The 26930-nt window shown below is 42.9% G+C and overlaps 1 protein-coding gene across 17 annotated transcripts in view; it reads left to right on the plus strand.

Annotated features, from left to right (window-relative positions):
* HMBOX1 (homeobox containing 1) overlaps positions 1-26930 on the plus strand; it is a 136933-nt gene that overhangs the window by 69044 nt on the left and 40959 nt on the right. For all 17 annotated transcript variants that reach the window (XR_011336835.1, XM_069850686.1, XM_069850690.1 and 14 more), the window contains exons 4-6: positions 1784-1869; positions 12596-12706; positions 19692-19845. Coding sequence is in view for 16 of the 17 variants with exons in the window: in XM_069850686.1 (XP_069706787.1) it covers positions 1784-1869; positions 12596-12706; positions 19692-19845 (351 nt within the window). In the remaining variant the exon portion in view is untranslated. The remainder of the gene's footprint in view (positions 1-1783; positions 1870-12595; positions 12707-19691; positions 19846-26930) is intronic.

The raw sequence follows: 26930 nt of genomic DNA on the forward strand, positions 1-26930 counted from the left end.
TGGTCACTATCTCAATGCCTCTCACCTCTCTTAAACTTGCATAGACAGCCCCCGGCCTTGCGTGGGTATCCCACAGGCTTTTTTTGCTGTCAAATTGTTTTATCCTGTGCTGTACCTAAAACTGAAATTCATGTTAGTGCACTAAATTTTCACGCTACTCTTATTTTGACTGAGTATCAATTCATGTGGCGACTCCTCCACTACTTCATACCAGTTGTATTTCCTTCCATATATAGGAGGAGTAGGGAACTGGCTTGGTTAATATTTTCCACTGGGATCTGTCGTGCATGTATAGTATGTATTTACTCTCTGGCTGACTCAAGCACAGGAAAATACAGATAATAAAGAAGAAGCAGAAGTCTTCAGTGAGAGCCTGTTGGGTTTGTGGGGCTTTTATTCCGGACTGACCTTCCTTTACTTCTAACCGCTTCCTTTTCAGCATTATGGCAAAGATTAAAGGAGGGGATTATACCAGTGAGGATGAAAGTCAGAGTCGGTGGCCTTGACAGCAGAAAGAAATAAGCAGAAAGGCCAAATGTCTCAAAACAATTTTGGTCATAATGTTGGAATGTCTTTTCTTTCCCCCAAATTGCAACATTTTTGAAGGACCTGTAAGAGAACTAGGGTCCATAAGTTCCAGGATGAAAATATGTTTGAAATAGTTTGGAAGTTTAGGGTAAAGGTGTGGCTTTTGGGGTGGAGGATTAGAGATGAGCAGTAAGAAAAGCCGATCAACCTCATTTACTGTTGGCTGCAGGATAATGGGGTAATGCAGGAAGGTGGGGAGTATAGAGTATAGCAGTGTGCAGCAGCTCCCGTTGCTGGAGTTTAATCGTTCCTTTGAGTTTTGATTCCTATGCAATAAGTCTCAGGTAATGCTTTTAGTGCTTATTTAAACTGAAACTACTTTTATTTGCAGGCGTAGAGAGCATGAATGTTGAGTACAGAAATAAAAATGAACCCACAACATAGCATTTATTTTGCATTTGCATTTGCAAGCTTGAATCTGCCTTGAATGCTGCTGGAGCAGGAGGGGAGACAGGGAAGGGAAATTAGCAAATAGTAAAGCCTGATAAAGTCTGGGTTTAATTATCTGCCCTTCTGGGGAAGGGAGGGAGGAAGAATAGGGAAGGGTATGTATTTACTGCAGTTGCAGTTTGCTACATATCACAGTCCCTGGGCAACGTCCAAATTAATTCCTTTTTAGCATAGTTTTAGTCCCTTCCAAACTGTCTTTGCACACTTTGTGAAAATCATACAAAGGCTTTAAATAACTGGTGCTTGGTCATTCTGTGCAAGCTGTGGGCTAAGAAGTAGGAGTGGGGGTCATAGAGGTTGCCAGATCTTTCCTACTTTGGGCCTTCTCTTTGAAAGGCTGGAGAAGGTTTGTATGTGAATAGTCACTTGTGGAGCTAACCATGCAGACCATGCTATCCTTTATTTTTTATTTTTGTGCCTCATTTTTATGGCTGAGGCTTTTATGCTGGTATGAGAGATTTATTCATCCCTGTGTAATGAAACTTTGTACATTCCATATGGCAGCGCTGCACCTAATATGAATTATATAGGACATGAGTCATCCATTCCGCTGCTGGTGTACTTTGATCAAACGTGACACTTGTTAAAAGAAGTGTCCACTGGTGAGGCACATTGACTATTTTAATGCCTACATTCTCCATTCCTCGTCCCCTAAAAATAAAGGAAATCAAGCCGTTTGCATCTTCAAAGTGCACTTCGGTCTGTCTGTCTTTTTGTGTGTTCTTCTGGTTTTTTGTTTTGGTAGGAGGGACAGCAGTGTGATAAAGGAGGAAATCAAAGCCTTCCTAGCCAATCGGAGAATTTCCCAAGCAGTTGTTGCACAGGTAACAGGTAAGAGCTCGGGGAGTCCTTTCTACACTTTGGGGAACTGTGGCTGAGTGCAGGTCTGTGCATGGTGCAGATGTGGGAATACTGCTTGGCTTTCTGCATTGCAGTGCAGATCTGTCAGCTTAGTCATGATAATGTATGCCTTTGATTTAAGACCCATTGTCCTGCACATCATGGAACTTCCCCAGTGAATCACTTTTTCTTTTTTCTTTTTTTTTTTGCGGCTTGTGCTAGCAGATTTTATTTTACAGCATTATAATAAGCCCAAAGTTCTTATCTTAAAAGGAGAATGCTTTTCCTTAATTCTTAAATTGTTTGTTGAATGCAGCAAATAGATGCATATCTGCATCTCTGAGTACAGAGAGAGATATATGGTATGTATTTATATTACGAAATGGGTATGAATAGTGAGGGACATAGCTATAGCTGGGATTGCTACATCCTGGAGTCAGATTGTGTTTTTTCAATCACTTGCCCTTGAGTTACGATTAATGAAAATCAGGTGAGGTTGAGGGAATGACCATATCAGCTCAGATTTTACCTAGAAAAAGTAGTTCTCTTTTTGCCCTCTGTGCTGTATCTTCTCTCTTCCACGTTCAGGACGAGCGAACAGAGTGATATAATTTCTTTCTTAGATGTCTCTCCAGAGCTTTACACAAAGAGTAGCGAGGCCTTACTGCTTCTCCATGGGGTGGGGTGTTCTTAGTGCTCCTTTACAGGTTCAAGCTGCCTGTCCAGGACAGCATAGCTGGTAGCGTGTTTAAAAGCACAGAATCATTCAGGTTGGAAAAGACCTTAAAGATCATCAAGTCCAACTGCTAACCTAACACTGCCAAGTCCACCATTAAACCATGTCCCTAAGCACCACATGGATGATGACTCCACCAATGCCCTGAGCAGCCTGTTCCACTGCTTCACAACCCTTTTTGTGAAGAAATTTTTCCTAAAACCCAATATAAGCCTACTCTGGCACAACTTGAGGCCATTTCCTCTTGTCCTGTCACTTGCTACTTGGGAGGAAAGACCAGCATGTGCCTCAGTCCAGCCTCCTTCCAGGGAGGTGCAGAGAGCGATGAGGTGTCCCTTCAGCTTCCTTGTCTGCAGACTAAACAGCCCCAGCTCCTTCAGCCGCTTCTTATAACCCCTGTGCTCCAGACCCTTCCCCAACTCTGTTGCCCTTCTCTGGACATGCTCCAGCACCTCCGTGTCTTAAGATGAAGACCTGATGATAAAATACGGATAGCTCAATCCCGTGTTATACCTATAACATTTATTCATTTTTTAACGCAAGCTTGAATAAAGATCTTGAAGTAGATTGTTTTTAAAGTTCGTTGATAACTAGGAATGTCAAACCAGCAGGAGGGAAGTTGTTCTTTTATGATAATTTCCATATACGAAACATCATAAGAACCCATCTGTCTGGGAGCTCTAGGTTCACAGACGTGCTAGCAGTTGAAGTAGGAAGGCAGAAATGGGTGCTTGAGCTATGAAGCCAAGAATTCCTTGCACGTCTCCAGCTCTTCTCTGTGATCTTAAGAAAAATTACTTGTGCTTCCCTGGTTTCAATTTCACCTGTTAAATCATGAGAGTAATGTTTTATCAAACTCTATTATAACCTTATAAGATGTTAGCATTTAATTTTTGAAGTACTAATGTTAAGTCTAGTTGCTTAAATTGTCTGAACTCTGAAGTTCCCTCTCTCCTACTTGTTCACAGTCCTTGCCTGAATATAGTCCTGAAATGGTCTCTGTATCAAGCTCTGTATAACACCCTTCATATCTACCAGCAAGTCAACAAGGTTCCCCAGCAAGAGAATTAATGCAAAGAGGGAAAAAAATGTAGAGAAAGTCTTTCCAAAACAAGTCGTCGTTATTTTTTGGTTAGTGAGACTACTGCATGCAGGGCTGTTGAATCAGAGTCACCACACCAAATCTAAGACAGTCTGCATCAGTAAAAAGAGTGGATCTGATTATAATTAGATCAGTGTCATGGGGCAGTCGTGATACCCTTGCAGGCAGACTGTAGGAAAGTCAGGACCAGCCCCTTCACCTGATCACTTTGCTCCTTCCATCCTCAGTCTTGGATTACAGTTGTTAAATTTGTTATGTTGGCATTTAGCCTTTGGAAGCTTTCACTGTTTGCCAGGCTGTTACTCCTGTGAGTAAACTACACCATCCACTGCATACAGGGTTTTTTTCACACCCATCCCACTCAACTGTCCTGAGTAACAGGGAGTGGAATCCAGAGTGCACTCGCACAGTGATCGCAGAAAATATTACTAGATGTCTCTCTTGAGCCTGTCAGTGGGACAGAACAAAGACTGAACTGATGACTCTGTGTTGTTATCTTATTTTCCAACCAAATCAATGCAAAACCAGGTAGACATAAAGGTCCTTATGCAGCTGACCCAATAGTGTTTCCAGGGACCTTTCAAACAAGAAAAGAAAGCGATATTTTGCATGTGATGCAGTTTCTCAGAGATGGCTGCAAGGCTTGCCTTGCACCCATCTCTTCCTCCCATTGCCCTCTGCAGCTGAGCTGTGTTGTCCTCCATATGCTTAGTGGGAAGGTCTATGGGAGCCCATTTATTTTAGATATAGCCCAGAGCCTTGTGTAAGCAGATGCCTAGGATTTAGGTGCCATGATTAAGTACATAGTTACGGCTTATCTAAAAGAAATAGTGAATCTCAAAGACATGTTTAAAGGAACCAGGTTAATGAGTGTGCTCAGCACCACTAGGGAGAAACTTCAGCTTCCCTTCAAAAGCACAGTGTGGTGAGGAGTGACAGAAAATAGCTCAGGACAGAGATCCAGAGCAGAAAGCAATTGTCCCAGGCTCCCACTTCCAGAGTCATCTGGCAGGATAGGAAGGGTAGGAGAGGAGGCGGGGTAGCCCTCTTTGTAAGGGAGGACTTGGGCACCATCGAGATTGATTGTGGCAATGAGGAGATTGAGTGCCTGTGGGTTAAAATCAGAGGAGCCCACAAGAAGGTAGATGCTTCCTTTTCTTCGCTATGGCTGGGTTTGAAGTTGGCCAAACTGGACATGAAAGCAATTAACTTAAGCTAAACCAATATATTTGCATGTCTTCAAACTGCAGGTCTTGGATTAGCTCATCAGAGAGTGTAATGGTTCCTCATGACCATATTCATCCCCATTCTGTATCTTGTCATGTTCTGTCCTTGGTGCAGGAACCTCAACCCCAACTTCTACTTGAAATTTCCATTTCCCCTTATTTTCCTACTTCTTCAAGGCACTTAGAATTTTGTTCAGAAATATCTTTCTTTTTTTTCTCATCTTCATTCTAATATTGCCGTGACAATGGCAACAGAGCGCACATTCCTACACCACCCACAATCCTCCAGAGCATACCGAGCAGCCTTGTATCGACAGACTGCGCAACACTAAACAGCTTTTCCTTTTGTTTTTCCTGTGCTGCAGCACAAGAGTATGGGAAGTGATGGAGAGAGAGGCTGTACGTGAGAGAGAAACACAGAGCTGAAGGTTAATGTCAGCTGTTGCAGTGGAAGAATTTTTTAGGCTCTTTTAGTCTTTATAAAATTAGCAGAAACTTGGAAAGTCATTTAGATAATAAATCCGACAGCGAAAATGTAAATCTGGAAGATGTTCTACAGGGCTGCCTTGAGTAGGAGAGAGAAGAAGGCAGACTGGAAAATAGCAACAGAGTATTAAATGGTGACTTGAAAATAAAGGAATGATTGATAAGAAGCAAAACCCTATCATAACACTTATTAGTGCAGGTCCTAAATGCAGGAGCTGCTTTTTATAGAAACTTTTTTAATGGTGTCTGTAATAAGATAAACAAGAAGCACTTGGGTTGGGCTCCGTATAAATAATCTCCTACTGATAAGAAAAATGACAGTATAAACAGGAGCTAATAATAGTTGCTGCTGAATTTCCTATCTGGTTATTTGAAGCTCCTTTTAACATAAGCTGTGGCTTACTTGGGGGTAGGGATTTCGCCCTCTGTGTGGCAGGTGAGATGCCAAATTCTTATCAACAGTAATTTGAAGTTGTGTGCTGCAGTTTTCTTTAGTTGCCACCAGAATTCCATCTGGGTACCAAGTAGTGATGGTCAGAAGGCAAAAGATAAAAATAAACTTAGGTTTATTACCAAGAGATGCTGTTTCTTAGGTTCCAAATGGATGGAGGGAGGGGGAATGTTTTCAGAAGCCAATGTCTTTCTGTTAGATACTCCAGTAAGGAGAGAGTGGGGAGTACAGGGAGGAGCCCTTTGCTGCCAGGCTGAATGCTTTGATGCAGGTTTGGAAATGTTACCTTTTCCATTTTTTACACATAGAGGGTTAATGAACAAAGGAAAACTTATTTTGCATAGGTGATAGCCTGTTGCAGAGTGGGAATTTGAATTCAGATTTCTCACTTGTTAGGCTAGTACCATAACAATGAAACTGCTGTTTAAAAAACCCAACAATTAAATGCAGAGGTCATTTAATAAAAAAAATAATACATAACTGAACTTTCTAATGTGCATCTCTGCTCATCTCCCCAGTTATCCTGCGGGTACAATTCAGCCCTGTCCTGCTGTCTCAGTCTGAACTGACATGAGCTCTTCAGGACTTAGTTTTAGGTTGTGCTGAACACACAGAGCATCAGGCATGGTGGAAGGCAGCCTTGAAGCAATACTGTAGCATAAATAAAATGCCTTAAGGTGTGGAACCTACACACAGGGGTACCGAGCAAATGCAAATACAAAGTGAAGCTTAATGAGTTCTTTTGTGAATTCAGAAAATTACTGAATTACTGATCATCTGAAATGGCAAGAAACTGGATTTTGAAAAATATTTTCTGTCTTTTTTTTTATACTCATGACAGCACAGGGAAAGAGTTGTTTTTTCTATGATTTTGATCTTTGCAGGGTTTCTGTAAACAAGCTCTGCTAATCTCCTAAATTGATAGCTGTCCTTTGCAAGCACGTATTGCATGAATATAGGACTTAGCTTACAAACTGAAGAATTAAAACGCAGTCAGTCACTTTCTTCTCCAAATCTGACGCATTCCAGGTGCTTCTGAAAATCTCTCCTGAAGGAAACATGAAAGAAATGCAAAGCAGAGTCACTGAATAAATCTATCTCTGAAGGTGAAAACCAGTTACCAAAGACTTGATGAACAGCAGTTTTGAGGGTTATGAGCAGATTTGTACTGCAGATACCAGTTGCCTTCTCTTGATGATGCATTTTGCTGTTTCTTTTATGTATTTGAAAGGGAAAGTTTTCCCCGAATAATTTATGTAGGAGAGAGTGAGGATGGCCGGAAGAGCATGTGTGTAATGTCATCTCCACTTGCTTTATAATTAGAAAGTGTAACCTGCTATGGGAAGGAGTGATGTGGATCAGGTGCAGCCTGGGTCAGTGCCTCAGGTCAACATCTGAATTGCCATAATCCTTTGTGGTTACTGCATCTTTTCTCAGCACTGGCCAGAGAAATGGTGGCTGCCCCATCCCTGGAGGTGTTGAAGGCCAAGTTGGATGGGGCTTTGAGCAGCCTGATCCAGTGGAAGGTGTCCTTGCCCATGGCAGCGGGGTTTGGAACTGGATGGGCTTTAAGGTCCCTTCCAGTCCAAACCATTCCATGATTCTATGATGTGCTGAGAGAAACTAGTCATGCTTATTGCAATATGTTTGTATTCCTGCTGGTACAGAGCCCAGATGATGCAGTCTTCCTTGAGGTCCGTGGTTCAGTCTGAGGGTGAATTTCCTCAAGACAGCTGGATTTTCAGTACTCCGGAGAACTTCATTAATCTGCTTCTGGCAGCAGGAAGATTTCTTTTTTCCTGCCAGTGCAATTTCCTAAAGTAGCATGATTACAGACAGTGTGACAGAATGGTACTGGTGGTAGTAACTCATTGTCCCTATGAGTCAACGGCACAAAACCCACTTGTGATGCAAGAAACTAACATGACAGGTTTGGGGATTTTTCAATTGTGGGAGTGAAGAATGACTTTGTGATTAAGACCTCTACTGGGGTCTAGGAGATCCTGCATCAGCGCTTCTGCTGGTTACTTTGCACATGACCTTGAATGAGTCAGGCAGTTGGAATATACAGGTTTTGGGCCTCTAAACCAAGCTGATATACAGATGAAAGATATTTTTTACCTTAAAAACAAAAAGAGAAGGAGTGGTATAGGTAGAGGAAACCTTTAAGGATCATAGAATCATTTAGGTTGGAAAAGACCTTTGAATTCATCAAGTCCAACAGTAAACCTCACACTCCGAACTCCACCACTAAGCCATGTCCCTAAGCACCACATCCACATAGTTTTTAAATTCCTCCAAGGATGGGGATTCCACCCTGGGCAGCCTCTGCCAGTGCATGACAACTCTTTCTGTGAAGGAATATTTCCTAATATCCAATCTAAAGCTCCCCTGGTGCAACTTGTGGCCATCTCCTCTCATCCTGTCACTTCTTACTTGGGAGAAGAGACCAACACCCACCTCACCACAACCTCCTTTCTGGGAGCTGCAGAGAGCGATGAAGTCTCTCCTCAGCCTTCTCTTCTCCAGGCTAAACAGCCTCAGATCTCTCAGCTGCTCCCAGAACCGCTGTGCTCTAGACCCTTCCCCAGCTCCATTCCCCTTCTTCAGATGTGCTCCAGCTGCTCAACTTCTTTCTTGTAATGAAGGGCCCAAAACTAAACCCAGGATTTGAAGTACAGCCTCACCAGCACCAAAGGCAGGGGAACAATCCCTTCCCTGCTCCTGCTGGCCACCCCATGGCTGATCCAAGCCAGGATGCCGTTGGCTTTCTTAGCTACTTCATCAATGCTCCTGCCCAGCTTGGTGTCATCTGCAAACTGACTGAGGGAGCACTCAATCTCTTCATCCAGATCATTGATAAAAGATATTAAACAGAGCTGGCCCTGGCACTGAGCCCTTGTGATCAGCCACCAACGGGATTTAGCTCTGTTCACCACAACTCTTGGGACTCTGCATCCAACCAGTTTTTTATCCAGCAGAGAACATGCCCGTGCAAGCCATGAGCTGCCAGCTTCTCTAGGAGAATGCTGTGGGAAATGGTGTCAAAGGCTTTACTGAAATTGAGGTAGACAAAATCCACAGCCTTTCGCTCATCCTCTAAGAGGTCGTAGAAGGAGATCAGGTTAGGCATGATCAAGAAGCTCAGCTCTCTTGAAAACAAAAAGGAAAAACAATAATAAAAACCAGAAAATAATTGTAGGAAGTGGGACTTAAAAGGGTCTTCTAGAGGTCATCCACTACACTCCTATGACCAAAACCCAGATCATTTGCCTAACCCATACTTGACATGGTCTCCAGGTTTGCAGCATTGCGAAGAGCAAAATGGGTTGTGGGCTTTTTGCTAGTGTAAAAAACGCTATGGACTGCAGAGCCATTTACGAGCTACCGTAGTCAGAAGGGAGCTTAAAGCCCATCCAGTTCCAACCCCCTTGCCATGGGCAGGGACACCTCCCATTGGATCAGGTTGCTCCAAGCCCCATCCAACCTGGCCTTGAACACCTCCAGGGACAGGGCAGCCACGACTTCTGTGAGCGACCTGAGCCAGGGCCTCACCACTCTCCCAGGAAAACATTTCTTCTTAATATCTCATTTCAGTCTACCCTCAGTGTCCTTTATAAAGCTCCACTTTGCAGAAGTGACTTCATAAACCGCAAGGACTTGCAGTGAGTCAAACACGGACGTGGCGATGCAGCTTGAATCTTTTGGCTTCAGCTCCTTTGCTTTGTCTCAAGCACATTGTCTGAAGAGGCTAACATCTATACCACTTTATGACAGTATCAGGGAGCCTCTTGAGCACAATGTGAATTTTCTGCTATATGGCTCTTGTTGAAGATACTTAATCTCTATTTATAATTTTTGTCTAATAATGCTTTGCATTTATATCTTATGTTGTTATCCAAACACTCAACAAGTGCTAATTCACTGCAATAAGTGTAAGTGGACTGTAGTAAGCAACTAAATTAATGGTGCTGTTATCCATTGATTAATAGGAGCCCTGCAGCCAAAAGCAGTGAGACACAAACATTAGTGTCCCATAGCACTGTGTTAAAGAATAATCACTGAGGTTGGAAAAGACCTCTAAGATCATACAGTCCAACCATCAATGCAATACCAACGTGCCCACTAAACCATGTCCTAAAGTGCCACATCTACACTATTTTTGAACCCCTCTAGGGATGGAGACTACACCACTGCCCTGGGCAGCCGCTGCCAGGGCTTCACCGCTCTTTCAGTAATTTTTCCTAATATTCAATCTAAACCTCCCCTGGTGCAGCAGAGGCTATTTCCTCCTGTCCTATCACCTGTTACTTGGGAGAAAAGACCAGCACCCATCTGGCTCCACCCTCCTTTCCAGGAGCTGCTGAGAGTGATGAGGTCTCCCCTCAGCCTCGTCTTCTTAGACTAAACAATCCCAATTCCATCAGCCGCTCCTTATAAGACTTGTGCTCTGAAGAAGTTTTATAAATTATAGTGGTAGATGGGAAGCTGTACATTTTCAAACCTTGGTCTTTTCATGACAATCAAGTGTCTGGATTGCATGATCTTGATTGGGCTGAAGCCTTATTTTGGACTGGAGAGTTTTCTCAACTTACATTGACTTCTTCTAGTATCAACTTCTGTGTTTCCACAGTCCCTTGATTTAATTGGGCAGAATCTACTAAGGTTTGTGTTTGGTTGAATAATTCTACTTCCCCAGTAGTATAAACTCAGTTATATAGCCCAGTGCAGACCCTGGGGATAAGCAACTCTTGACTGCCCCAGCTGCTTCCAAACTCTTTCAGTTGTGGGGCACAGGCAAATTCTTGGAATGGGCATTAAGATCAGTAGCTGTATGGGATCAAAACTGAGTGAGGGTATGTTTTGTGGGCAGAGCTCTGTTTAATAGCAGGCAGTTTCTGTAGTCGAAACAAAACACACCTGTCTCTTTTCCCCAGGACACTTAAAACTTCATAGGTTCTGGGATTCTGTAGGGAAGAACAGTTAAGAGCATAAACCCTATGGTTTTAAAAATCTAGTCGGAGCAAACCCCTCTGAATGTGACACCTGAGAATCAAATGTAATCATTTGGAAGTTAACTGGTTTCTGTGTTCAATGTGTAGTAAAGAAACGTCTTTTGGAGGTTGTAAAGCTACAGAGGATTGCTTTGTGTGAGTTAAATAGGATTATGAGATCTTCTAAAACCTTGATGCATCCCAAGAGAGGAGGGGTGGTAGGGTTTCTGTATGAATCCCAGCCTTCTACCTGCCTTGGTGTTCAACAGTATATTGTTACCTGGAGTACCTCCTAATACTTCAGTTCTCAGTAGAGCTGAGATGCTGTTAACCCTTTGTGATAGCTAAAAAGCCTTGTGGAAAGCTCAGGGAATCTTCCTACCTGAGGTACTACTTTAGTTATTGAGCAAATTATATATTTAGTTATTTGCTACCTGGAGCCCTGCATTCAGTTCTGGAGTCCTCAGCACAGGAAGGACATGGATCTGTTGGAGTGAGTCCAGAGGAGGCCACAGAGATGATCCGAGGACTAGAGCACCTCCTGTGCAAGGACAGGCTGAGAGAGCTGGGGTTGTTCAGCCTGGAGAAGTGAAGGCTGCGGGGAGACCTGAGAGCAGCCTCTCAGTACTGAAAGGGGTTACAGGGAGGGTGGGGAGGGGCTTCTGATGAGGGAGTGCAGGGACAGGATGAGAGTGAATGGTTTACAGCTGAAAGAGGGGAAACTGAGATGAGGTCTTAGGAAGAAATTCTTCCTGCTGAGGGTGGTGAGGCCCTGGCCCAGGTTGCCCAGAGCAGTGGTGGCTGCCCCATCCCTGGAGGTGTTCAAGGCCAGGTTGGATGGGGCTTGGAGCAACCTGATCCAGTGGGAGGTGTCCCTGCCCATGGCAGGGGGGTGGAGCTGGATGGGCTTTAAGGTCTCTTCCCATGCAAACCAGTCTATGATTTTCCAGTGAACCTACAGTTCTACCTCCTGGTGCTAAACCTCTTGCTTTTTTTGATTCTTCTCCTTCTTTTCCTTCACTGCGTTGATTCTTCATTCAGTAATGTGCTTTGGAAACAGCTGTGTTAACTTCTAGGCTTTTTTTCTCTTTTTAATGTTTTCTTAGAAGTCTTTCTTTAAAAAAACTGGAACTTTTTGTTCCTAATCTTCCCTGGATACCTAGAGCTTGAATCCTGCTCTGCTGACAGATAGATGCCCTCTTTATTTCGTTTGCTGGCCACTGTAGCTGCTGATAGTTAACTTCCTTACTTTCTGGGCTGATTTGATCTGTATCACATAAACTGTGTTATCTTTTTTCTGATTCAAGTGCTGAACGATAAGTGATCTCCTAACTATCATTATTTATATATAAGAATGGGTAAGGCGCTTGTTCCCATTTCACAGATGAAGAAATTTAAGAACCAAGGGAGTTGTGGACATTTCAAGTCAGTGGTAGATTTGGCTTTCCAGTTTGTGTCCCATATGCTTGTAGGTCGATTGTGCTGGTTCCAGGATGGACCTTGAGTAAGGCTGAAAATAAAAACAGAGAGAAGCTAAAGCAGTTAAGGACGGGGAAGCTTGAACTCTCTCCTTTGGCTGTGACTGAAATGTTATGAGTTCTTGGGTTTTGTAAGACAATACTTTTTATCGGTATATAAGACATATAAAGATGTTTTAAAAAGAACAGGCTTTCTCTTCTTCTTTCTCTCTTTTTTTTTTTGTTCCGTTCTGTTTTTTTGCAGGTATCAGTCAGAGCCGGATCTCCCATTGGCTGTTGCAGCAGGGGTCGGACCTAAGTGAACAAAAGAAAAGGGCATTTTACAGATGGTACCAGCTTGAGAAGACAAATCCTGGTAAACAAATACAGCCTAAACATCTCCTGCTGTTTTATGTATGGAAAAGAAGCCTTTTGTCACTGATCTTTATTATCGCAAATCATTCACTTTGTGGTCTGGTGTATCGAACAGGTATTCCCTCTGACCAGTTCACCTTTTAGGAGCGTAGGAACAAATCCAGGCTTTGCTTTGCAGCAAATAATCCAGAGCTAACTCATCCATAGCTGGCTGGCTGGCTCCTCGATCACAGCTACTTGCCCTGTTGTCTTGCCGCTAGGTAACTCTGGGAATCAGAAGCAGTCAGTGAAGCTGTAGGCAGCTAATGTGAAATATATGCTAAGGCACTTAAGAGTGAACTAATAGAAAACATTAATAATGGCTGCAGAATATAAAGTTGCAGCAAAACTGCCCACATTTCTTTGGGATAACTTTCAGAAGGTTTGGGATTGGATCTCAAGCTTATGGATGGGATGTTGATATTCACAGTGATAAGTTGGAGATGTGTCTCTCAAATCCCACCTGCTTCTCCAGATATCAAAATGGATCTTAAATATAAAAAGAGAAGTAAAGCTCCTCATTATCTTTAACTAACCAGCAATCTTCAGAATCGCAGTTGAATTAATTTCCTTGTGTTGTTATTCTCCATAGATTTTGTTTGACCACAGTTCTTATTTTTCCTTTTAGCGGTTTTATTGTAGAGATCAAAATATTTACATTTAATTTCTTTTAAACAATGGCATGATTAAATTAACTGTGTAATTGTCTTAGGGAATTTAAGACTGAGACTTTCTAATATGAACTTGGCTATGATATCTAGAATTCTATTAAGAAATATTCCAGTGAAAAATAATCCTCAAAACTTCTGCTTTGTGTGTAAGCTGGAAATCAAGAGGCTGTCACTTGGTCTGAGAATACTTCAGTTTAAAGTGAGGTGGGTTCAAACCCACTGTCCTTTTGTTAAGCATCTAGAAGATTGCTTTAAGGAATGAAACTCCCGAGGGTTGTGAAGTGCTGACAGGCTGCAGGGCTGGCTGAGAAGCTTTGGTTTTGCAGTGGCTTCGACTGTGGTTCTAAGGACTAGTGAAGTTACTGGATACAACCGTTCAGTATCAGCTGCTTTGAAAGCCTCTCATTGTACCCTACAAAGTAACTCTCAGCTATTCCCTTTGATGGAAGGCATTGCCTCCAAACCGGTGGAGAGAAAGGTTTTTGGAAGGGGTATTTTGGATTAAAACCCAAAGTCCTCTGCTGATGATGAAAACGTGTGAATCTTTCTTGCAGCCTTAGATCTTTTCTTTCCTGTATCATTTAGAGCTCTTTAAGCGATAATGCTCTATGCTGGGATAAGAGAAGCCTCGTGAAACTTAGCACTGAAATATTTACTTCTTCCTCTTAGCCTTCTTTCCTTCCCCACACCACAAGCTCACATCTTGTTTGTCCTTGTGCTGTTGAGAAGTGTCGAAGGAAGGAAGGCCAGCACCATTGAAATTACTTTTCTGGCACACTGTCTTGCTGAAGTCTTGGTCACTTTTCTTTACACACACATGGAATAAGTTCTTGAAGAGTGGTTGGTTGAGTTTAACCTTTTTTCAAATAAGGGATCATAAGGTTGTTTTTAAGAAGTCATACCTTCTGCCTATGCCAAGGGGTTATTTGGATGCATTTAAATGCCCATTAGAACCAAGTAACGTTTGGTTTCTTTTTAGTAGCTGAGGTAAAGGGAAGGAATCCTCAGTTTTCCTGTAGCTGTTGGAACAATCTAATGAGGAATATGATTGTGTTTTTATTGTAGGATAATCTGCTGCTTTGAATTATTGCAGTCTACGATGTTGCAGGTCAGACTGGCTAGCCAAGAGATAACTAACATGCCGATGCGCAACTTTATATGGCATATTAAGGAAGGTACCAACCTTGTCCAAAGCATCCTGGATTTAACTTGCTGTTATAAACCAATTTGGAGCCTAAGTTTTGGATGCTACTTACAGTATCCTGTGATCAGTAGACTTGACTTGCCGTTCTGCTGCCTTCTTTGGAGTCAGAAAATGAAGAAACCAGTAGAGCCTACTGCCATGTTCACAAAGAAGTGATGCTGTCACTGCACTGTACAACATAAAAGATTGTTCTCTGAAGAAACTAAAGAGATTAAAAACTGGCATGTGTTTTCTCTATTCACTTACTTACTAGGAAGTGACATTTGGCTTTATGTTCTCGTATATCCCATCTTTTCCAGCTCTGGCTGCTTAAAATACAATCTCGATCCTTCTTCTTTGAGTAATACAGTCAAGTCTGTCTGTGCGGAAGCATCCACATGTTTTGAGTTGCCAGTGGGCAAGGTGAGGTCTTCGGGAACTTTTAGCTCCTACATTTATTTAATTCCTTATTTTGGAAACTGGATCTTCAGAATAAGTCCACTTTCTGACTGAACTTGCTTGTGTAATAATGGAAAGGAAACTTCTGCTTAGATTTTAAACCGTTTTGAAGGACTAAGACACGAAATATAATCAATTTATTAACTTTAAAGAAAGAATAGTTGTTTTGTGAGGAAAGGGCTGGAAATCACTTGGTAAACTTGTAGTCTTTCCTTGGCTCTGCTAGTTTTTCTACACAACTTCTAGCAGATGATTTCACCTTTTCACCTCACTTTCCCATCTCCTGCGTAAAGAGGAGGAGACTGTGTCTGCCTTGCCGTAAGGTCCTCCCAGCAGGGACTGGCTTTCACTGTGCTTGTATACTGCACCCAGCCAGGTGTGTCTGATAACGTAGGGGACAGAAAATTACTTAAAAATACATCAAAAGAGCTTTTATTTTTCTTTTTTTTCAAATGTTTAATGGTGCTCTGTAACACTTTCCACCAGCAGTCCTGCATCTGTGAACTAAAGGACTTTGTGTGGTGGAGGCGCAGGGCAGTTTTGAGACATTGCTGCTGTTGAGATGTTGCTGCTCTTGCTCTGATGCAGAAGAAACTCAGCAATTCCATCACGTTTGTTACGTGCCAGCTTGCTTTGTCTCTTGAATATGCTGTTTGTTATTCACATGGGTTTGATTGCTTATTTGCATGGGTATTTTCTATATTTCTCCAATCTTTGGTCAGGCAACAGCAGGCTAGAACGCTGCAAAAGACACTGAAGTCTCATGGATCAGTGGAAAAAAAATAGCCACTTTTCCTACTATATGCAATACTCTTGCTCATAAATGTCTTGATCAACATTTTCCAGGTAAGGGTGATGTCAGAGTTAATAGCAATGCTGCAAATTCCAGCATACTGGTGATTGGAAATTCTTCTGGAAACAGTTGCCAAATAGGGTGAAAGGCCTTTTTTTGGTGAAGGGGCAAAGTCAGTGCTAAATGGCAGTGTTTGAAAAGTCTTTAATCCAATTAATAGGGATGCTTTTCATTTTGATTGAGCTATTTTGGGGCAGGCATCACTACCTTTTGGGGTTTTTAGAACATTTGGGCAGTAGATAAATACTTCATGTTTCAGAAGCCAATGTAGAATGCATAGAGTCCTAGAATGTTCTGATTATTTTTTTTCAGAGCCTATTGGCTTTAAATAAATAAATGAATGAATAAATAAATAAATAGATATTTCTTTTTACATTAGTAGTTGTCAGTCTGATTAGTTTGGCTGGCACTTGGTCTTGGGCAATGTGGGGAGTTTGTTATGGAGTAACTTCAGGATGTCTTTTTTCCCAGTGTACTGCAAACTGATGCTGGCATGTAGAAATGATATGTTGAAGTTCCAGATTGGTACAGATTGCTTCTATTTAGGCTGGATGTTTTTTTCTGCCAGTCTTCTCTAACAGGAAGGCAGCTGTGGTCACCTTGGAGAAAACAATGTGCCTTTAAGATGGTAGTTATTATCAAGCTGTAACATCTCTTGTGTTGTTCCTGTAGCGATCCTTCTTTAGCTATAAAAGAGAAGCCTAAAAAAAAATATCGGGGGCTGGATATCCTATGAGATTTTCTCTGGAACCGTATTGTTGGTGATTACTGGTTTACAGAGAAAATAGACCCTGCTCTGATCCTTCCCATCCAGGCAGTGAGCTCTGTAGGGAACCTTTTGCTGTGCAGGCTGCTGATTCCAATCTAGCCTGGCTCGTTACTCACACAATGGTGTTTGCCATGTGATCGCAGGTCAGGCTGACTAAAAATAAAGTGTGACATCTGTTCTTATCAGTATAATATACGTTAGGTGCTTGCTGCACAGAGTTACTACCAAATAGATTCTTGGAGCTCAGAGCGGGTCTGAGGTTTCCTCCAGCCATTCTGCTCGTTCTGTGGCAGAGCCTCTCCAAGATGCATGATGCAGATCTGCACTTGCATGTGACACTTTCAAGAGCGGTGCTTTTTCTTTAGGATGGTGTCTGGGGTGTGCTGAGAAGTTAGGCCTTTGCCATGGGGAATTCTGAGTTCAGGGGTAGAGCTGCATTCCAGCTGGAGAGCACCGCTCCTGCCTCCTCTCCTCGAAACCCACCTGCAGCATCCCCAAAGTCATACCCACGTTTGGAAAAGCGCTGGCTTGCACTAAGAAAATTCTTTGTGGTTGCACAAGGTACAGAGCACTGGCAGGTAGTGAGAGATGTCACTTTTCATTTTCCTCTGTGACTGGAGTACTTCCCAGCTGGTTCACCTGTATACCCTTATAGACGTCTTGCTTTTTGATGCATATACAAAGATGAAAATCTCGTACCGCATTTGCTCTCCTCATTCTGCTCAAGAGAAAAGTTTCACTTCTTAAAAGCTTTTTGAGGCGTTTGTAAATAGACTCTGACCTAGTAACTAGGAGGTGACTCACAGTGGTGTAAAGAAGTGGAGTGGGATGGAGAGAAGATGGCAGTGAAGCATCAGAACAGCAGAATAAACGACTCCCCAAAGTGCTCACTTAATTGAGGAGGGTGAAGGAAAACTGCATAGTTACTTTTTCAAATGTGGCATTGATGCATCCATCTATCACCTTTGCCACTGTTAGATCCAGACGCGTTTTGGGGCTCTGATGCATTCGTGTGCTTCCGTCCTTATGTGGGTGCACAACCAGCGGAGGGAATTTGCTTGTAATTCCCAGCAGGCTTCTCTACTTGCTGCTGCTATTGATATTGCCCCATAGTAAAGAGAAATAGGTAGATTGATGTAGGAAAGCTCCTACAACAAAACAACTGTGTCTTCTGTTCACTCCCTGAATATATCGGTGGCAGGAGCAAATTTATGCTTTAAATGCAGATTTTTTTTTTAGACCCCCCTGTCTGAAAAATCTCAGGTAACTTTAATGGAAACACTCTATGGCTCCTCCCTTGATGTTAGTCATCCCCAAGATTCCCGTATTCTCCTGGTGAAGTGAAATCCTCAGGTAAGGAAAGTATGTTTCTAAGACAATGCAGGGAAAGCTGATTACTTGTCTTATTCTCCCCTGCCTATTTTTTTAAAGTTTTCTAGGTTTTGAAGTGTATTTAAAGCCTGGATACTGACCCAGACCCCTAAACTGTGCAACTACTGGTAAGAGTAGGTAAGGAACTTCTAGTAAGTGGCCTCCCAATTGGCAATATAAGGATTATTTCGTATGTCAATATAACCCCGTAATCTGTGGGGGCCCAGTAGAATCACCATCCTCTGTGCTTGCAAGGCAGGGATTGTGGGATTCACTCCCCTAGACTTCTGCCAGGTGAAATGTTTCAATTCCTTTGGACCCCACCACCTAACACAGATACAAACCCCTGGCAGTAAGGAAAAATTCCTTGAGCATTTCTGGGAAGGAACACAGCCAAATGCCGAAGTAGCTAATTTCTTGCTTTTTAACTGTAGGATTTTGTTTATCGGTTAAATTCTTCAGTTCCTTTAACCCTTTGACTCTGTTTTATGTTAGAGAAGCAGTGTTTTTTTCACTAACACGGTATGTTTTTATGATTAAATCCTCACCGTTCTGAGCAAGTCTGCATACCCAGAGGGATTTGCTGTCTCAGCCCTGCTTTTACATGTGCACAATACTGTATTCCAGTCAGCAGAGCTTCTCTTGGATCTCTCTGGGCTGGTTCAGTGCGTGAATTCCAGTTGAGCTGAGTATGCGTATGGGATAGAGGTGGTGATTTGTCTTTCCATATGACTGTTTCTTTCTTTATTTTGTTTTGCACACAAGAACAGCCATTTCTTCCCTCCAGGGGAAGTCACTGAGCACAAAGCTGTCCTTCAGAACATACGCTGTTTTCAGTACTTATGTCCTGTACAAGGTTCCCATCCTCACTAAGGGATATTCGAAAGATCAGACTCCCAGTCTGTCTTGATTTATCTTGATTTATTAACTGCGAGGCTGTTATGGAAAGAATCAGGGGTAAGTTTCAAAGGGCCTTTCCTGAAGGCATTTTGCCAAGTCCTGTCTCTTGCTTGATGCTTTCCAGCTCAGGCTTCTTGAAAGGAGAAATACATCCGTAGAAGGGGAGACAGAAGAGGAAAGGTGTGATATTAATCTGCTTTCAGTGACTTTTTTCAGGCAGCCTGGCACTTGGGAGTCTGCGTTTGCACAGGTCACAGGATGGGTTCCTGTTGGTGGAGTGTTAACTCTGCTCTTTGGACACGTTGAAATACCTTTGGTATAACTTTACATTTTGCTTCCTGAAATTGCTGTACAATTAAATAGAAACCTGCTATTTTCTACTTTGGGGCTGAAGAGGTAGCAGCGCTACCTAAATAAATCCCAGCTGGGGCGTGGCTCACCCTTTCCATACAACCCTTTTTCTCTTGATGAAGACAGGATAGATTTTCTGAATTGTCTGTCAGCTTTACTATGTCTCCCTTAGGTTTCCGTGGTCACCTGATGCCTCTCTGGCTCAGAGGTTGGGGGTGGGAATTCTAGCTGGCTTTGAGTATCTTTAAGGTGTCTTTGTTTGATAATGCTTTACTTTTTCAGTTTGAATGGCTTCATCATCTGTCTTGTCTTTTTTTTTCTCATGAGCAGGAGTGAGAAAATTGGCATGATTTTTAATCCACTAGGAAACACAGTATTTATTATTCGTAGGAGCTACGTTAAGCATGAGACCTGCTCCTATCCCAGTAGAAGAGCCAGAGTGGAGACAGACGCCTCCCCCAGTCACAGCTACCTCGGGGACCTTCAGACTACGGCGAGGCAGTCGGTTCACATGGAGAAAGGAGTGCCTGGCTGTTATGGAAAGGTATGTCATTTTGGGATTATGGAGATGGGTATTTTAAAGCCAATACAAGTATCCTTTTTCCTGCCCTAGTGAATATTGGCTTCATTTTCATGGATCCGCTTTAGCTTCATGCAAATTAATAACCGTGTAATAATTTGATTCTCGGTGGTGGAGTAGGAGGAACTATTTTACCCCTTCTGTTGTTCAAGAAGTAGGAGGAACTATTTTACCCCTTTTGTTGTTCAAGAAGTTGGACAATATCTCAATTTTTGTAGCCCCTAAGACATCTTGTCTGTAGTGCAATATGAGTCTTGGTATTCAGCTCTTCTGTTGCTTTTGCAGAAACCTTTCCATCTAGCCTAATGCAGGCTTTGTCTTGGTGGGTGTCTACATGCTCTTTACATTCTACATTTCTACTTTCCCAGTTTACTGATGAATTTACTCATTTGTATTGTGTTATTTTATAGTTGATACTGGCATTTCGGCAGCACAGGATGCAGATCTTTGCCTAACAAGCAGTAGATTCCTTGTCCAAAAAGGCTTTTACAACCTTTTTGCATGAGCTGGGAACAGCACAGAGCAAAATGCATCTTTCAAATACATATGCAGAGTGGCAGGTGATCATTAGAGCTCCCAGCGATTCATCGAGCAGAGATGAAGAACTGTCTGAGCCCGGTCTCCTGGCTGCCTGTGTGCTTTGCCTTTCCCTCAGTAATGTCTCTTTTGTGGATAATATTGTGTAATAGAAAAGGGCGAGCAAACTTAAATGTAGTTTGGGAATGAATGCTCATTGCTGTTAAGGGCTAAATGGCTGGGAGGAGTTCTCTTCCCTCCAAGAGCATGAAGACCCTCCTTTCCATGAAAGCACCGGCTGACTCTGTGCTGTTTTCCTCTCTGTTTTGAACTTTATTGAGGCCTTGGCCAGCAGGTTTTTAGGACGTGCTTTTGCCCCTTCTTGTAAAGCTTCTCTTTCCTCTTGCTTGCACCAAGGGTCTTTGGGACTGGTTAGGAGCAGGAGAGTGTCTCCTTTTGGCTAAGCTAGGACCAAAATACCAACCTCCCTCGGGATCCAAGCTGTTTTACACACAAGATAGACGTAACTGTGTGACCCTGGTCCGTCACAGGAGCTTTCCAGGGCTGAGACCAATAACTAAGTGTTTCTATGTTCAGTCCTGGCAACTGCACTGATGTTTTCAGCTTTGGCTGTGCATTTCCCCAAAGGAAATAGTGTAAATGCTTGAAGTCTGTTCTGCTTTGCTAGACCAAACTAATGCAAATCCTAAAATCTGATAGCACAGGGGACTGGGTTTTTCTGGTGTCCCAGTCCACGCAGGCAGTATGAGGTGCAGTACAAGATCTTTAGCACTTTAAATTGCTTGTATGAGTGTCCTGATTGCTGTATCATAGAATCATAGAGTGGTTTGGGTTGGAAGGGACCTTAAAGCCCATCCAGATCCAGCCCCCCTGTCATGGGCAGGAACAGCTTCTTCTGGATCTGGTTGCTTAAAACTTCATCCAGCCTAGCCTTGAGCACCTGCAGGATTTGTAGGATGACAAAAACATTACAGCTCTGTGTACTTTCAGGACAGGAACATCTCATTATTAGTCCTCTGTGTGTGAAATATTTCGTTACTCTGAAGTAGTTAGAGCTTTTGGGGCATGGGTGTTTCCCTCCTTTGTTTCTGTCAGGCGTAAAGTGCGGTAACTGCTATTATTTGCTCTTTGAAACCTGATACTGCATTAGACTCCTTCGTGCTAGGTACAATGGATAGATACGCAGAGCAGTAGGAGAAAGCTAAGCAAGCAAACTACCCTTTCCTCCTTCACATCTCCCTAAAGCCAGTCTCTGTTGTGACACACTCACAAAGTCAGACAACCTGTAATGGTTTGATATGTGTCTCTTGGAAAGCTGTGAGATCTGGATTTGTGTATGGGAAGAAGCAAGTCAGTGTTGACACTGGAAATCATCCAGTTGTGTTTGCAAATACATAAAAAAGACATGGATCTGTTAGAGCAAGTCCGGAGGAGGCCACGAAGATGATCTTAGGGCTGGAGCACCTGCCATCCAAGGACAGGCTGAGATAGTTGGAGTTGTTCAGCCTGGAGAAGAGAAGGCTCTGGGGAGACCTTCAAGCAGCCTTTCCAGTACTTCAAGATGGCCCCAAGGAGTGCTGGGGAGGGGCTCTTGATCAGGGATTGCAGGGATAGGATGAGGGGGAACAGTTTTAAACTGAAAGAGGGGAGATTGAGATGAGATCTTAGGAAGAAATGTTTTCTTGTGAGGGTGCTGAGGCCCTGGCCCAGGATGCCCAGAAAAGTTGTGGCTGCCCCATCCCTGAAGGTGTTGAAGGCCAGGCTGGCTGGGGCTGTGATCAACCTGATGCAATGAGAGGTGTCCCTGCCCATGGCAGGGGGTTGGAACTGGATGGGCTTTTTAAGGTCCCTTCCAACCCAAACCATTTCATGATTCTATAACCACTTAATCTATTCTTTTCATTACCCTTTTTCTTTATTGTTCTTTGTTTCATGTGCCGTGTCTTGTGCTCTGTAAGGTCTTAGTTGCTGGGCTTTTCTTCTTGTTCTGCCGATAAATGGAGACTTTGGTCACATTGCCTTAATCCTGGCTTTAGTATCAATTTGTGAAGCTCTTGCTGGGTCACTGCAAGCACTGAATTTTGCAGCCTTGTGTGTGGGTACTGGAAGGATGGCTCAGTTTTACATGAGGCAAGAGCAGTCAACTCGAGACGTAGTTGAAACACATAATTAGAATACACCGTAAAGCAAGTGGGGAGTGTGATTGTTTAACTGTTAGACTTTAAGAGGCCTAGTTGAACTGTAAGGAGGAGCTGTTTTATGTGACAAGTTGTGGAAGAGTGGGAGGAAAACACTCTCTTGGGAGCCCTGGGAGGAAGCTAACTAATTTCACTTACAAGTCACCAGAGTCTTCCAAGTTGTCTGTAATATGACTCATAACAGCAGCGCCGTTGAAGATAACCAGACTCCTGCCTGTCTGGTTCAAGCAGATCAGGTTCACTTCATGCCATAGGGTCAGGAACAAGCATTTGGCCAACTAAAATGGTGTTTGGCATTGCATGTGGTCACTCTGGTGCCATTTATCTGGTGATTTGCATTTTCCTCTGAAGGATTAAGTTTTGACAGTGAGTGGGGACATCTTACTCGGTGTAATGGACTGTTTTCCTAAATTAGATGCAAGCTGCATTGCGCTGTGTTTGTGTGTCCTGCAGCATCTTGACGTGCTGTTGGTGCACACAGGGATTTAGGCACCTGGGTTTGAGCTTCTGATTTAGGAACCCCAGTAAATTGCTTGACCATCTGGGCTTCAATCTATTCAGCAGTGAGAGATTCAGAAGGCAATTCCATCCCACTAATGCTACTCATATGAACACTATATGCACCTTTCTCTCTGGCTGTAAAAGAGGAGCCTTCTGCAATTAGACCTAACTTCAGTGATTAGTTCAGTGCCTGGAGATAAGAGGGTGGAATCCAGACGTTAATGGAAACTTATGTAGGTAATGCAGAGCTACTTCTTCCTAGAAACTTCTGAAATGTTGCTGCAAAGCTGTATAAACACTTTTTGGATGAGGATCAAAGTCTTGGGCTGCTGTATCATTTACTTGTGGGATGTATATTTGACTTGGGTTCAGCTGGTAAGAAATGCAGTCACTGAAAGTCGCTAAAAGTCAAACCAGCTGAGAGCACTTCAAGGAAACAATATGGATTTGATTGCAAAAATTAGACAGATTCCCTTCTAGGAGCAGGCTTTCCAGGGGTAACTGCACAGCACCAGTCAGGATTTGGTCCATGAACTCTTATGCCAAGTAACAAGTGATAGGATGAGAGGAAATGGCCTCAAGCTGCACCAGGGGAAGTTTAGACTGCATATTAGGAAAAATTTCTTTACTGAAAGAGTGGTGAAGCACTGGCTGAGGCTGCCTAGAGCAATGGTGGAGTCTCTGTCCCTGGAGGGGTTTGAAAACCGTGTAGATGTGCACTTTGGGAGATGGTTTAGCAGGCTTGGTGGTGGTGATCTGCCAGAATGGATTATCTTGGAGGTCTTTTCCAGCCTTAACAATTCTATGATCTATGATTCTAACCGAATGAGAGGGGTAAGGGTTGAAGGACCAGTTTCTCTTTTTAAAAAGATTTAAATAAACAAAAATTCCAGTGCAATTAATTATTATATTGATGCAAACATGATGTAATTAAGAATAGAATTAGGGCCAGCTCATCTACTTCAATGACTAATGTACATAAATGCCTGTATACAAGGTATGTGTATTAAAGAAACTAATTGGTTTATAGTGGGTTTCCAGAATGCTGCTTGCGGTTTCAGTAATTCAATTCTCTAGGTTTTACTGTGTTTTTGGAAATCCTCCCAGGGTAGTTTATTAGTCACTAGGCTTAGATTTCGGGCAGTAGCTTCAGGTCTCTTTCTCTCCTTTCTATTTTTTTAACTATCTCTCCGAATATTTATGCTCTGAAGGTTAAGAGGAGCAATAGTTCCAGAAAGTAAAGTTCTATATTTAACTGCAGACTAGGTGTGGTTCAGACAACTGCAGTGCCAGCTCCCTCTCGCTGCTGTGCTAGTGATACCAACCTTGACCTGATCTCCTCTTGAAGCCTCCTGCTCATGAAATATGCTGAGTTTTGTGTGCGGTGATGCTGCCGTGTGGCTTTACCCTCCTGTGGGAACAGAGCTAAGTCCGTTCTCTGAAAACCTGAGGTTAAACTTGAAAGTCTGTTTATGGTTCAATTTCCTGTTGTTCTTCCTTACATCTTGTCCCAAAGATAATTTTTTTTCTCTTTTCGCTGCTTTTACGTTGTCTTTTCAACCCCTCTTATTACAACTGTGAAACAAAAAATTCCCTTCAGGTTTTTTCTTTCTTAATGAAGTTGTGTTGTCTTGTCTATCTTTTTCTTTTAGTGATTTGCACTTCTTCTCTAATTAAAACTCGGAGTTTAGATTTATCTTCTTTTTCAGGCAAAAAAGATACCTAAGACTGGCAGCAGAATCAATGACTTATACCCATTTTAAGGCACTTTTGTTGAGTGACGTTAAAGACGAGGGTGGGTGAATTGAGTGCTGTTTTTTAAGTATATGCTTTATCCAAAGATTGAATTAAAATATCTGTAAATTCTGCTTTAAATAAAATGAATAATTCATCAGTTGAAAGTATTTCAGTTTGTTCCAGGAGTAGGAACTTTGCTGTCTGGTTGAGGGTTATTTGGTTTGATTTTATGGGTGTGTTCTTATTTTTAACACTTGTCTGTGCTCTTGAAGCATCCTTTTGTAATTGTGTGTTTAGATTAATAAGACCAGATGATATCGTAGAATCGTAGGATGGTTTGAGTTGGAAGGGACCTTAAGCCCCCTCCAATTCCAGCCTGCTGCCATGGGCAGGGACACCTCTCACTGGATCAGGCTGCTTAATGCCTTGATAGTTCTAGATACCTGTTACCTCCATTTCATAGATGGGAAAACAGTCAGGTGTTTCACTTTGTGATCCAAAGCAACTTTATTCATAAGAAAATGGGTTTATATTTCTCAGGATACTGAGGGTATAGTTTCATGATACAGCAGTCCTAAATTAACAGTTTGTCACCATCTCATCCTTAGGTGTTAACCTGTCTCATCACCTTTCTCAGTTCCTCCTCCTTGGTTTCCCTTCTTCCGCCACCATGCTCTCCATGCAGGGAGGGTGTGCCAGAGCTGGCCCAGGGCAAGTGACAGGAGTGTGCAACATTGAGCACAGTGAAGGGGAGGTTTAACAAAAAGATGGACACATTTTCTGTGTTGTTTTTTTTTTATCTGCTTGTTTTTCTCGCTTAGTTTGAGTTGGATGACTTCCTTGTTTAGTTTAAAAGCTTGGTGATGCTGACAGTTGTGGTAGACAAGGGGGAATGGTTTGAAGCTGAAAGAGGGGAGATTGAGATGAGATCTTAGAAGAAATGTTTTCCTGTGAGGGTGGGGAGGCCCTGGCCCAGGTTGCCCAGAGAAGTGGTTGCTGCTCCCTTTCTGGACGTGTTCAAGGCCAGGTTCTATGAGGCTTTGGGCAGCCTGATCGAGTGGGAGGTGTCCCTGCCTATGGAGGGGGGTGGGGGTCGTGGAACTGGATGATCTTTAAGGCCCCTTCCAACCCAAACCATTCCATGAATCTATAATGGAAGATGTGTCCTTTGATTTTTTTCCCAGGGAGCAGTGATGTATTACCCCAGTATCACTGCCAAACTGGTCTGATTTGACCAGGTTGTGTTCTTGTTCCCCTTTTGAAGTGGACTCAGGTTGGGGAAAGTCAACTCTATGCCTAACCAAGCCCTGTTGCATTTCCTTCAGCTGCACACTTACACTGTAGAAGGTCTTACATCATCCCCCCTTCTCAAAGCAGCACGTTCTGCAGCCACCCCAGCGAGCTGGAGCCAGCTGGGCCAGCGAGCCCTGTGCATGGTTCTGGCCCTGAGCAATATCAGTCCTGACATGCGTTATTAGAAATTCTTCCGATTGTGAAAGCGCTATTACTGCAGCTCTCCCGAGTGCTGGGGCTTCCACAGCTTCCCCAGGGAGCATGAGAGCTCTATTAGCTCCTGAAATTCAGTTAGGAAATTTTCTTAGTTAATTTTATCCCATTACTCTTAGTTATGTCTTCTAGCAGAGCCTTAATACCAGCCCCATAGGGGATCTAAGTTTCCTGTGCGAGGCTTTGGAGGAGATTTAAGTTTTGGATTCATTGCGTTTCTCCCTTTTCAGGCTGACAACAGAGCAGGAAGTAATGTCTTTTGGCCTCTTCCATTAGGCTTGTACATTGTTAGAAATAGAACATCAGTTTCTCATCAATATAATGTCCACCGGTTGCCTCGGGAATGCTGCTCATCTTCCCTGGGTTTGTTTCACTGCCCACTGGGAGGTGGAGTGCTGCGAGTTATGCTGTGCGACCCTCATAGAATCATAGAGTCATGGAATGGTTTGGGTTGGAAGGGACCTCAAAGTCCATCAATTTCCAACCTCCTGCCATGGGCAGGGACACCTCCCACTGGAACATGTTGTCCAGAGAAGTTGTGGAACCCTGAGGGCTTCAAGGCCAGGTTGA

Source organism: Phaenicophaeus curvirostris, chromosome 2, assembly GCF_032191515.1.
Source record: "Phaenicophaeus curvirostris isolate KB17595 chromosome 2, BPBGC_Pcur_1.0, whole genome shotgun sequence".
In the NCBI taxonomy this organism is placed as follows: domain Eukaryota; kingdom Metazoa; phylum Chordata; class Aves; order Cuculiformes; family Cuculidae; genus Phaenicophaeus; species Phaenicophaeus curvirostris.